Source organism: Capsicum annuum, chromosome 8 (genome assembly GCF_002878395.1).
Source record: "Capsicum annuum cultivar UCD-10X-F1 chromosome 8, UCD10Xv1.1, whole genome shotgun sequence".
Lineage (NCBI taxonomy): Eukaryota > Viridiplantae > Streptophyta > Magnoliopsida > Solanales > Solanaceae > Capsicum > Capsicum annuum.
The window spans coordinates 142,736,896-142,749,988 of record NC_061118.1 but is presented as its reverse complement, the minus strand read 5'-3'; the positions used below and the strand labels follow the sequence as shown (position 1 = coordinate 142,749,988).

General features: G+C 31.0%; 1 protein-coding gene across 1 annotated transcript; it reads left to right on the top strand.

Annotated features, from left to right (window-relative positions):
- The first annotated feature begins 9,331 nt into the window (after positions 1-9,331).
- LOC107879225 lies at positions 9,332-10,567 on the top strand. The gene is made up of 3 exons (XM_047395528.1): positions 9,332-9,591; positions 10,063-10,213; positions 10,298-10,567. The coding sequence occupies exons 1-3, from the start codon at positions 9,332-9,334 to the stop codon at positions 10,565-10,567; spliced, it is 681 nt and encodes a 226-aa protein (XP_047251484.1).
- Positions 10,568-13,093: the final 2,526 nt, after the last annotated feature.

The window sequence follows — 13,093 nt, the reverse complement described above, 5'->3', positions numbered from 1 at the left end:
TTGTTCTTGTCTCACTTACCATGTGGAGTAAGTGTTCCTTATTATAAACACTTAAAAGTTTCCTTCTCCCGCCAATGTGGGAGAATTAGTGAACTTTCTATTAAAAGAGTACACTTTCCATTTTAATGTCTCTCTTTTCCTCCACTATTTTCCTCCATTTTTCATTCACAAATATACCTTGAACCCAATAATATATATATATATATATATATATATATATATATATATATATATATATATAATTGTAATCATATATAGATAGTGTAGTTTTTTGTTGAAATAGTTTTGGACAAATCCTCTAGCTCCAAGGTAGCTCCACCCCGGAATAAGATGAATTATGAGCGGAGTTACCCAAGGTGAGATGAACCATGGGTGAAGCTATCTTAGATGAAGAGTGATTGAACGCATATAATTTTTTAAAAAAATTATAATGTGACGTGCTGAGATAAAATATTAATTGTTATGAGTGTATCATTAATTTTACACATTTTTAATACTACTAAGAAAAAAAAAATTATACTTTTTAAATATAATTAAAAAGAAAATTTACGCACCCTCCCACATTCGTAAGGCTGCATCCGACGATGCTGATAATCGTATTTGTCTACTATTCCCATCATGTGTGCGTGAAGAATAGTTATCTGGGAAACAATTATAACAATTTTTATATACTGCAGTACCACTTTATTACAGTAACAGTGTGTTGATTATAATAATGCATGCATATATGATGAATGACGTGTAAAGTTTGTCTATAACTTGTGTAATAATTAAAAGTTCAAAATGAACTGCTTCAAAATACTTGAGAATATTAATTAACACATTATGATAAGAGTTGTTGGGGACTATAAAGTTCATACTCCTACTCGATTAATTAAGATTGTCTTCGTGTTAATTTTCTAACTAATTACACTACTTTCTCTAGAAGAACGGCATATGGTATATTTAAGTTTAAAAACATGTAGTATATTCCACTCACCTATAATTTGGTGTATTCATTCGTTTAGACTTTGGTGCATATTAACTTTTTAAAAATAAAATATTGGGGGATAGGGAGAGGGATTAAAAGGTGGAGAAATCCAACTCTCCCAACAAGCTGAATGTCTCATCAACGAAACTATTAAAATTTCCCTACTTTGGTGCGTAAAAAAGCTAATGTTAAAAATTTGAAATAGAAGTTAGTATCTCACTTTGTCTAACTAAAATTAAATAGTAATTATTTTATGTACCTCGTGTCTCTCATATTTTAGTCCAATGAAGAAATCCTCAACGTTAAAAATTTCTCTACTTATGAAAGTATATCCATTAATTATTTTGATATCATTAATGTCTAATATTATATGCTCTCTCATTTTCATTCTCTTCGTTTTAATTTATTTGCCTGATTTTAACTTGATACAGAATTTTTTTAAAAAAAAAAATTCATATAATTTTTTTTTTAGTTTCCCATCCGGTGTTCGGTGCCCGCATTGAGCTCCCGACTAATTCGGATCGCGCGTTGCAGGGCTCATTAAGGTGGCAGCGCTCCCAACAGAGTTTTCTCAATACCTAAGGGCGAACTCTTGACTCTGATTAAGGGTGGAATAACCCCATTCACTGCACTACAACCCATGTTGTCTTAAACTAAAGATATGTACCTTGTGCTAAAATATCATTTAATAGTGCGATCTTAAATATATTATGTGAAATTTAAAATTAAAAAAAACGTTACTTTTTTAAAGGAACTTGAAGAAATAAGACAGAAAAACTGAAATGGAGAGAGTAATTTGGGAAGAATGATTTGTTCACCAATTAAACATCCCTTATTTTCTCCTTTCCTCTACTCCTTCTTTAAACCACCAATTATTATTATTATTATTATTATTATTATTATTATTATTAATTGTTGTTGTTGTTGTTGTTATTATTATTATTATTATTATTATTATTATTATTATTATTATTATTATTATTAAATCTCAATTAGAGGAGAGAGAGTACGTTGCCAACATGATGGCAAAGTCAGCTTTTAACCCCCCCAAAAAAGAAGGCAAAGTCAGCTGATTAATTACAAACGGGAAGTTTCTGAGTGGCACGCATTCTCAGTGAATTTAAACTAGAAACCACTTTTAAAAAGTACTAGTATAAGAAAAGAAAACATATTTTCATTTTTTATCCTATTTAAATTGATCTATTTTAGGTGTTTTTAAGTCAAATAGCCTTTTACATATTTTTATAATATTTAAATAAAATAAATATTTTAAAATATCTACTTCAAGTCAAAATAATAAAAATAAATTAAAATTTTAATTTATAATTTATACTTATAGATCTTAAATTATAAATTCATTCAAATATTCTCTTTGTCATTTATGAATGAATTATTGGTGCCATTAATTGGGCATCTTGTATATATCTTAAGTCGCATTAGGGGTACCTGTCAGCTGTTGGGTTCAAAATCGATAGGGCGTCATGCGAAAGCTATTAATTGCAAACTAATATGACGATAAATCAGATGATAAATCAGACGATGAAAAAAATATAACACTAAAAGGCATATTATTGATATGTTTTGACCAAACGGTCTAAGTATTAAAAATAAAATTGAAAAAACTAAAATCTATTGGGAGAAATCTTTCTCTAAACAAAAATTCTTTAAATACTACATTGTGGATACTATTGTATTATATCTTGAGAAGAGATTTCTTGTTTATAGAGTTACAAAACCCCTAGAAAAGGAATAAACCTAATAGAAATCTAATAGGAAAGAGATATTATCCAACAAGAAAGCTTCTTTCTATCAAGAAAAGGTAATTCTAATTATGGTAGAAAATTAAATAAAATAGTAAATTTAAGTCAAATAGTAACAAATCTCCCCTTGGCCTGAATTTTCTGACAAATTAATCTTCATCTTCTTCTTCACGTAATCTTCTTCTTCACATAATCTTCATATATCACTGCTGCTTACCATGATTAAAAATTGCTATGGGTTAAAATTGAAGCCCTATGCATTAAAAATAAAAAGCACGTGGAGCCTTGTGCAAAGTTAAGAGTAAAACTTATGCGTTAAAAGTATATGCATGAGTTTAAAGGAGCTCAAACATTAAAGCAAGTATGAGTTGAAAAGTGGAGCCCATAAACATGGGTTGAAAATTGATTTTGGTTTTAAAGATGGATTAACAACAAGATTGTTGAAATTTTTTTTAAAACTTTTTATCCACATTTAGTATCTTGAACATATATCTTCATTATCATCAAATTCGTTGCCACTTTGATCTTAAACTATCCTCAATCGAACCATCAAATTTTTGTACCATAGGCTCTGATACCACTTGTTGGGTTCGAAACCGAGAGGGCGTCATGCGAAAGCTATTAATTGCAAACTAATATGACGATAAATCAGACGACAAAAAAAATACATAACATTAAAAGGCATATTATTGATATGTTTTGGCCAAACGGCCTACACATTAAAAATAAAATTGAAAAAACTAAAATCTATTGGGAGAAATCTCCCTCTAAACAAAAATTCTTTAAAGACTACATTGTGGATACTATTGTGTTATATTTTGAGAAGAGATATCTCCTATTTATAGAGTTACAAAACCCGTAGAAAAGGAATAAACCTAATAGAAAAAAAACAAATAGAAATCTAATAGGAAAGAGATCTTTTCCAGCAAGGAAACTTCTTTCAATCAAAAAAAAGATAATTCTAATTATGGTAGAAAATCAAATAAAATAGTAAATTCAAGCAAAATTCTAACATCAGCTATGTTGGGAAAGAAATTAATGAACTAATTCGCCTGTCCCTTTTCAAGTCATTTTATTTTTAAAAAATTAAAATTGAAGTTACAAAGTATTTGATCTTATTTTTAAAGGTTATTTAAAATTTGGATATACTTGAAACATACAAGTATATTTATAAATTAATAAATTCTCTCAATTTGACTAATTACTTGAAACATACGGTCTAATAGTATGTTTTAAAAGAGTAATATCTCAAAATAATTAGTTACATAATAATGATATAGATTGGATCTCATATGGGAGCTACTATATAATATTATAAATATTTTTCACTTTATTCGAAATGTTTGAGGTTGGAATTGGAGTTGGAGATAGAGTTGTGTTTGGTTATAATTTTTTGTAAATAATATTTAGTTGTTCAAATATACTTTTCTTTATAAAAAGACATGGTAAAAAATGAACTATAATTTAGATGAGGTCATTTTTATAAAAAATAAAAAAAAATGGAGGGTAAAATTTAAAAAAGAAAAATAGATGAAAGTGTTAGATAATACGGATGTCATGTGACATTTATATGTGTGAAATATTAGAGATAATAATTAGTAATCAATTTGGATTTGAAGACCAAAACATTCCTTGTTCAATTTGGATTTGAATACATACATAGTTGGCCAACTTGTCAACTTGCCATTTTGCCAACTTGAAGTCAAGATTGGCAAGCTTAGAAACTAAGTTTGGTGTCTATAAATAGTCACCATTTGTACATTTTATTGACATATCAAAAGTAGTAAAAAAAAATATAAGCATTACTAAATTCCCTAAAGTTCTGCCCTTTGTTTAAAGTTTGATACTGATATTCTGTCTTTATTTATACGACACGTTATCAACACAAAGCCCTACCGTATCAAAATTTGAAGGCTAAGGTATTACTCTCTCATTTCTTGAATATGTCTAGTCTTACAAAACTTGAGTTCGTTGCCCTTTAAAACTCGGGCAAGAACTATCTTTCATAAGTATTGGATGCCGAAATTCATTTAGATGCTATGGATCTTGGAGACTCCATTAAAATTGAAAATAAAGCATCAAACAAGATTGTGCTAAGGCCATGATATTTTTGCGTCATCATATTAAAGAAATTTTGAAAATTGAATATCTTACTGTTAAGGATTCACTTGTTTTGTGGAATAACCTTAAAAAAAGGTATGACCACCTAAAGATGGTCATTCATCCAAAAGCACGATATGATTGGATGCATCTTAGGTTCCAAGACTATAAGTATCTGCATAAGTATAATTCTGTCATGTTCAGAATTTTTTCTTAATTAAAACTATGTGGAGAGACTATTACTGATATTGATATGATGGAAAAAACACTCTCTACTTTTCATTCCTCGAATATGCTTTTACAGCAACAATATCGAGAGAAAGATTTCAAGAAGTATTCTGAACTGAGTTCTCATCTTCTTGTGGATGAACAAAATAATAATTTGTTAATGAAAAATCATGAAAATTGACCTACTGGATCGACACCATTTCTAGAAATAAATAAGGTATACGCCCACCATGCTAAGCGTGGAAAAGGTCGAGGACCTGGTTTCGAACGTGGTCGTGGCCGTGGCCGTGGCCATGGTCATAATCGTAATTATGGTCAAGAAAGAAATTATGTTCCTGGTGTTAATCATTTAACAAAGAAAGGACACCGTCAAAAGGAACAAGAAAACGATGAGAAACATGATGCGGTTAGAGCATGTGTTTGTTTTCGATGTGGTGCAAAGGGATACTATGCGCATGACTGTCGCACTCCCAAACATTTGGTTGAGCTTTACCAAGCATCACAAAAGAAGATAAAAAATATCCTAAAGCTAATTTTGTCTCTGAAAATCATGTTGACATCGTACACTTGCATGTAGTAGATTTCTTCAAGCTCCCTGAAGGAAAAATAGATCACTTGATTGGTGATGGTTCTATAGCTATGTAATTAGTAAACTAAAGATCATGTAATAGTAGTTGTACTAGTCTTTTAATTAGTATTTTTTTTATCTTACTGGTCATATTATCGTAGGTTCATTAGTAAAGTGAATCTATTTTGGCCCCGTTATGATTAAATAGTATTTAATAAATTTTTAGTTATGATGAATGTTATGTTGTTGTCAAATCAACAATAAACTCTTTTATCTAAAAATGAATGATCTAGTTAAAGTCAACTTCACAAAATAACATACATGTTTTGATTAAATAGATTTTTTTGTAAAGAGAAAAGTAATAATTATCCCCCTGAACTTGTCGACTTTTATTCATGGTACACCTGAACTTTTAACCGTCTTATATACCCCTCCAAACTTATTTTTTCACAACTTCGACTGACCCTTCTTTGGCCAAAGGCCACAATGTTGAATACACGCACTTTCACCGTGGCAATTTAATTGTGTGTCTTTCCACGTGGATTAATAATTTCCACATGAGACCATTCGTTGAATAAAAAAGAAAGAGAAGGAGAAATTGAAACATTTAACATTTTACCCCCCTCTATTCTCTCTCTGAACTCCTTCATTTCTCACTAACCAAATTATCTGATTCTTTTAATCTCCCTTATAATAGTTAATGAACGATTTCATATTGAGTTATTGTTGAAGATTTCGTTGATGTTGGTGAATCTGCAGTGACTTCTCTCAAAGATGGTGGTGAAAATTTCGTTGAAGTTGTTGGTGAAGCTGTAGTGACTTAGTCTGTGTTCTGCTATTTCATTGAAGATTTTGAGTTTTTTACTAGTCAAAAGTAGAGTAATATTGAGATTTCATTTTGGCAGGTAAGTTTTACCTTAAAAAACTCGATTTTTCATTTGTTTTGATTGTGTTGAAACTGAAGTTGTTTTCTTTCTATTACTGTTCCAATTTTGAATAGAAATCATATTATTGATTGTTAGTCGGTGTGTTATTGATTAAATTGTCATGAAATTATGAGAAATTTTGCTTGCATGATATTAGAGTTTTTCGTAATTAGTTCAAAATTAGGGCTTTTTGTAAAACCAATTTTTTATTGTATTTTGGGTGTTTTTTGTTACTGTTGGGTTGTATTGTTCAATTTTAATTTTTTTTGTAATTTTACTTGTGTATTTTTTGGTGTTTTCTTGAAATTAGACATGTATATTGTCTTATATTGTTAAATTGTTGTGAAATTATGAGAAATTTTGCATGCATGATATTAGAATTTTTCGTAATTAGTTCAAAAATTAGAGATTTTTTGTAAATTAATTTTTTATTGTGATTTGTGTGTTGTTTTGTTACTGTTGGATTGTATTGTTTGATTTTGAATTTTTTTTCTTGTAAATTTACTTATTGTGGTTATAGGTTGACATATGACTACTAAGTTGTTGAACTTAAGATTTAAAATTGGTGGTGTTTTGGTGAGTGAGGTTGGACCAATCTACATTGGTGGTAGGACTGAATATGTATATAATATGGATGAAGATCACTAGTCAATTCCTGAAATTCCTGACTATGCAAAGTCATTTGGTGTTACAAAGTTGAGGAGGACTCATGTTGGGTCATCTTTGGGGGTTGATTTGGTAGAAATAAAAAAAAGAAATGGGGATACTTATGACATTGCATTATTTCTTAAAGGTGGGGATACAATAGATATATATGTGTGTGAGGACTCAATTATAGAGTATGTGGGTCAATCTGAACGACAATTAAGTCAAATTACAAGTGATGGTGAATCTTTTAATGCACCTCTAGCTGGTAGAAAAGAAGATGAGGTATGTTTTGTTCCATGTGGAAATACCAATGAAAAAAATTTGTCTTCTTCTTCTTCTTCTTCTTCTTCTTCTTCTTCTTCTTCTTCTTCTTCTGCTGCTGCTGCTGCTGCTGCTGCTGCTGCTGCTGCTGCTGCTGCTCAAAATAATTATAACAGATCTAAAAATGCAGCAGAAGTTGGGGTCGATGTTGATTATAGTTCAATAGATTGAACTAACACTGAAGAAGAACTTGAAATATCTGTCCAAGAACCAGTTGAACCTGATGTTGTAGGAGTAGAAGAACCTCTTGTTCAAGAAGAAGAGGTTAGAGATAGTGATAGTGATGATGATGATTCTAACCAATTGACTGACTATGGAAATGATGTGCATGATGAGTTGAGGATAGAGAAGGCAAATGTGAGAAAATTTAGGAGAGAAAATGGGAGGAACAAGAAGAAAGAGAAAGAAAAAGGCTTTTTGGGTGAAGTTGGACTGGATGTTAGGTTTGATGATATTGAAAAAGGTAAGAAAAATTAGAAGGGTAAATTGACAGAAGATGAGCCGTATTATGATAGTTCTGATTGTGATAGTTTTCAAAGTAATGATGATTTTTGCCTGTTTCTGATGATGAATTTGAGGGAGGAAAGTTAAGAAGAAGAAAAAAGAGCACTTCAGTGGTATATGATCCAACTTGTGAAGTGGTTGTGTGGCAGCTAAGTATAGTATTTGAGAATGAAAATGAGTTTAGGGAAGCATTTACTAAATATGCTATTAAGAAGAGGGTTGAGTTAGAGAAATATATGAATGAGAGTTATAGAGTAAGAGTTAGATGTAAAGGTAGATGTCCATGGTTGTTGTATACTAGCAAGGAAGGAAAAAGTGGAAACTTTTCTGCCAAGACCCACAATCCGAGACACAAATGTACTAGGACAAACACTAATTTTCTTTGTAATTTAAAATTTCTATCAAATTATCTTAAAGATAGGATTATATTCCAGCCAACAATCAAAGGGTGGGAGATTCAAGAATTGGTTAGGAAAGAGTTGGGTGTTTATGTTGGCAAGGAAGTGTGTTTAAAGACAAGAAAGTTAATTTTGAAAGAAATTATAGGGGATCATGTGGCTGAATTTAACAGAGTTTTGGACTACAAGGATATGTTGCTCCAAAAAAATCCTGGTAGTACTTGTGTTGTGAAGCTGACTGATTCAGATAGTGGGATGAAAAGATTTCACTCTTTCTACATTTGTTTTGATGCTATGAAAAAAGGATTTCAAGAGGGATGTAGAAAGTGTATTGGACTGGATGGGTATTTTTTGAAAGGAGTTTGTAAAGGTCAGTTGTTGGTAGCTATTGCTAAGGATGAAAATAATCAAATGTTTTGAATAGCATGGGTAGTGATTGGCAAAGTAAGTAAGGCTACATGGAGATGGTTCTTGATGATATTACAGGATGATCTCAACTTAGGAGATGGTTCCCAGCTCACTATTATCAGTGATATGCAAAAGGTAACTATATTTATTAGTAAATTTTTTTTCATTAAGTTATACCAAAATTAACTAACTTCATTTATTTGTTTTGAAACTGCAGGTACTAGTTGCTGCTGCAGAATAAATACTTCCTGAATGTGAGTACAGGATGTGTGCTAGACACATCTTAGCCAATTGGTAAAAAAAAATGAAGAGGCATAGAGAGAAGGAAGAAATTTTGGGCTTGTGCTAGATCAATTTTTGAGGCACAGTTTAAGTATAATCTTGAAGCTCTTTCTAAGTTGGGTAGAGGCATTGTTGAAGATCTAATAGGTTATAATAAAGAGAGATGGTGTAAGGCTTACTTCAACACCTTTCCCAAGTATGATAGTGTGGATAACAACATGGCCGAGAGTTTCAATGCTTGGGTTTTGATTCCTAGGAACAAGATAATTATTTCAATGTTGGAAGAAATCAGGATAAAAGTAATGACAAGGGTGAGCAGGGCAAGAAAATTTGCAGATTCTTGGATAGATGACATATCTCCAATAGCAATGATGGTGTTCAATGCAAATCTAGAAAAATCAATGTGCAACATTAACTGGAATGATAATCAAGAATTTGAAGTGACTGAAGGGACATACAAACATACTGTGAATCTAAGGCAAAATAAATATAGTTGCTGGTCATGGGAACTAAAAGGAATTTCCTGTGCACATGGTATAGCAACAATGAACTACTTAAATTTGAATGCATCATAGGTAATTTCTAGCTAGTACAGAAAGGAGGCATATTTAAAGGCCTATTATTACTTTATTCAACCAGTCCTAAATATGAAAATATGGCCAAATAGTAGGAATCCCATGGTTGAGCCACCTGAAGTGACACAAATGCCTGGTAGGCCACCAAAGAACAGAAAGAAACAGATTGGTAAAGTGAAAAAATCTAAAAAGTTGCCAAAATTTGGGGTGACAATGAGATGTTCAATCTGCAAACACCAAATCATATCAAGAGAAGATGTCTATATAATCCTAATCATAAATCCAAATCAGTCACAAAAGAGGTGATAATCTTATTTGCTTGCTTAGAATTTTAACATACATTACTTATTAACTAGTTTCTCTTATTTTTCTAGTATGTTGCCTCCCAACAATCTTCTACTGGAAAGAGAAAAAAAAAACAGCACAATCAACATGGACAAAACTGATGGAAAGTATGGTAACAAGAGGCCAAGAGTTGTGGGTCAAGGTATCTTTGTTTCTAAATCTGGATACACTTGTATTAATGTAAGTGTCTTATCAAATTGATACTTCTAATTATTTTTGCAAAAGTTTGTCAAAATATTAACAAGGATTGGCTATATTTTTCAGCAAGGATTGGCTAGTAGTAGAAGGGTTAATACAGGCATAATGAGTTTGGCACATGTAACTGGTGATATTGGTTATCAACCAACAAAAGAACTGAAGTGGAAAAATTTACATGCTGTTACTCAAAGGAAACTTAAAGTTCAAACAAGATCAAAAGCTGCTAGAATTAGGACAAAGGCGCAACTATTAGGGAAATCTCCAATAACAACAAAGAGTACCAAGGCAAAACTTCATCAAAGAAAATGCAAAGGGCAAGGAAAAAAGTTCTGCTGATGGTGGTTGTTAGTTGTTGACATCTCTTAATTGTTCTACTGTTGGTATCGTAAAAAAATGATTGAACTAGTCTTTATTTATGTGTTTTGACAGTTTCATATTTTGAAGTACTCGACTTGATTTTGGTTGAAGCAATTGAGCACTATGGTGCCGTTAATTTCATAAATTCGAAGTAATTAATCACTAATGAATGCATCTATTATGTACAAAGTTGTATTGTTACATTATGCATCTATTGTGTTGTTGCTAACTTATGATTCGTAATGCAACTATTATGTACAAAGTTATATTGTTACATTATGCATCTATTGTGTTGTTGCCAACTTATCATTTTCTTATGGAGAAGCCAACAATAACCAAGAAATAAGAATATATTGCTTTAATCAGCAAAAAAATACATCATATCCGTCAAAATAGACAATCTTATCAAATTAAAGCACCATTACATACGCTAATTAATCAATGACTCAAAATGTAAATTAGCATCATCACATTACATATCAAACTAATGAACAAAATTAGTTTTAACATCTTTTTGCGTTTTAACTCTTTTTGTTATTTGTTGGTCTTCTTCAATAAATCTAAAATGACAATATTGGCTTGACATGGAAATTCTGCATCATACCAATCAAAGAAGTTGCAACCAGTTCGAAACCGGGACTGCAATTCATAGAATAGAAAAAAAAGTTATCAATTTAACTTGTTACAAAACATAAAAAAAAAATATAAAAAAAGAATTACACACACCATAATGCATACAACTGAGGAATCTACGTCCATGATTGTCATCCGACCATGAAATTCTCACAATTGGAGGAAACCCACATGCACACACAAGTCTCATATTATAATTCATGGAGTTAGAAATTTTTTTAAGTAGAAATAATAAAATGAAATTGCGAGAAGTAGATTGGAAGTGATGGAAGAAGATGATAGAGAAGATGGATAATAAATAGAAGAAAAATAATTAAATTTTTATTGAATAAATTAAAGAGAAAATAGATTTTTTTGTTTTGTTACCGTTGGAACGGATGACTTGGACAAAAAAACTCCATCACGCGCGTGATGAAGTTTGTAGTCAAATAATTATCCACGTCGGACAAGAAGGGTCAGTCGAAGTTGTGAAATAAAAGTTTGGGGGGGGGGTATTTAAGACGGTTAAAAGTTCAGGTGTACCATGAATAAAAATCGATAAGTTCAGGGGGTAATTATTACTTCTCTCTTTTGTAAATTGTATAGCAAAAGAAAACTATGAGTAATTGTTATATTACTTAGATTTTGTTTTATACAAATATTTGATTTATATATTTTATTTTGTGTATGTTATTCTATTTGAAGATATGAATAATTCTCAAAGCAACTTATCCCATTATGAAGACATTTGCTTGATTGATTCTGACATAACACATACAATATTTAAAAATAAAAAGTATTTCTCTTATTTAAGTATGGACAAGATAAATGTTACTACAATTTCTGGTAGTACTAATTTGATTGAAGGCTTTGAAAAAGTCATTATAATTTTGCCTAAGGGAGCTAAACTCTTCATAAATAATGCTATGTTTTCTCCTAAGTCTCGAAGAAACTTATTGAGTTTTAAAGATATCCGTGAAAACGGTTATCATATCAAGACAATGGATGGATTGAATTTTGAATATCTTGGTATTACCAAGAATGTCTCTAGGTAGACATGTGTCATAGAAAAGCTCCCTGCTTTTTCTTCTGGCCTGTATTGGACAAAGATTAGTGCAATTGAGGCACATTTTATAGTAAACTGATAGTTTACTAATTTAAATATTTTTAAACTTTGGCACGATCGATTGGGACATCCTAGATCTATAATGATGAGACGGATCATAGAAAATTCAAATGGGCATCCATTAAAGAACTTGAATGTTCTTTTAAATGATGAATTTTCTTGTACTGCTTGTTATCGAGGCAAGTTAATTAGGAGACCATCGCCAACTAAGGTTGATATTGAATCTCCTATATTCTTAGAACGCATATAAGGGGATATTTGCAGACCTATTCACCTACCTAGTGGGTCGTTTAGATATTTCATGGTCCTAATTGATGCTTCTACAAGATGGTCTCATATGCGCCTATGTCATCTTGCAACTTGATATTTGAAATATTATTGACATAAATAATATGATTATGGGCACAATTTTTTGATAATCAGATTAAGTCTATTCGCTTTGACAATGCTACAGAGTTTTCATCCCAAACATTTAATGATTATTTCATATTAATTGGGATAAAAGTTGAACATCCTGTCGCTCATGTACACACTTAAAATGATCTTGTTGAGTCATTAATTAAAAGTCTTCAATTGATAGCAAGGCCATTGCTTATGAAAACTAAGTTTTTCACTACTATTTGGGGTCCTGCAATTCTGTATGCTGCGATGCTTGTTCGTTTCAGATCGATAAATTAGCATAAATTTTCTTCGTTACAATTGGTTTTGGGCCAAGAGCCTAATATATCTCATTTGAGAATTTTTGGATATGCTATGTATGTGCCTAT

Excerpts from the sequence above, each read along its gene's own strand:
- LOC107879225 (XM_047395528.1), top strand. The coding sequence starts at position 9,332 with ATGGCCGAGAGTTTCAATGCTTGGGTTTTGATTCCTAGGAACAAGATA. Across the intron at positions 9,592-10,062 it reads AAACATACTGTGAATCTAAG|TATGTTGCCTCCCAACAATC; the intron begins GCAAAATAAATA and ends TTATTTTTCTAG. Across the intron at positions 10,214-10,297 it reads CTGGATACACTTGTATTAAT|CAAGGATTGGCTAGTAGTAG; the intron begins GTAAGTGTCTTA and ends TATATTTTTCAG.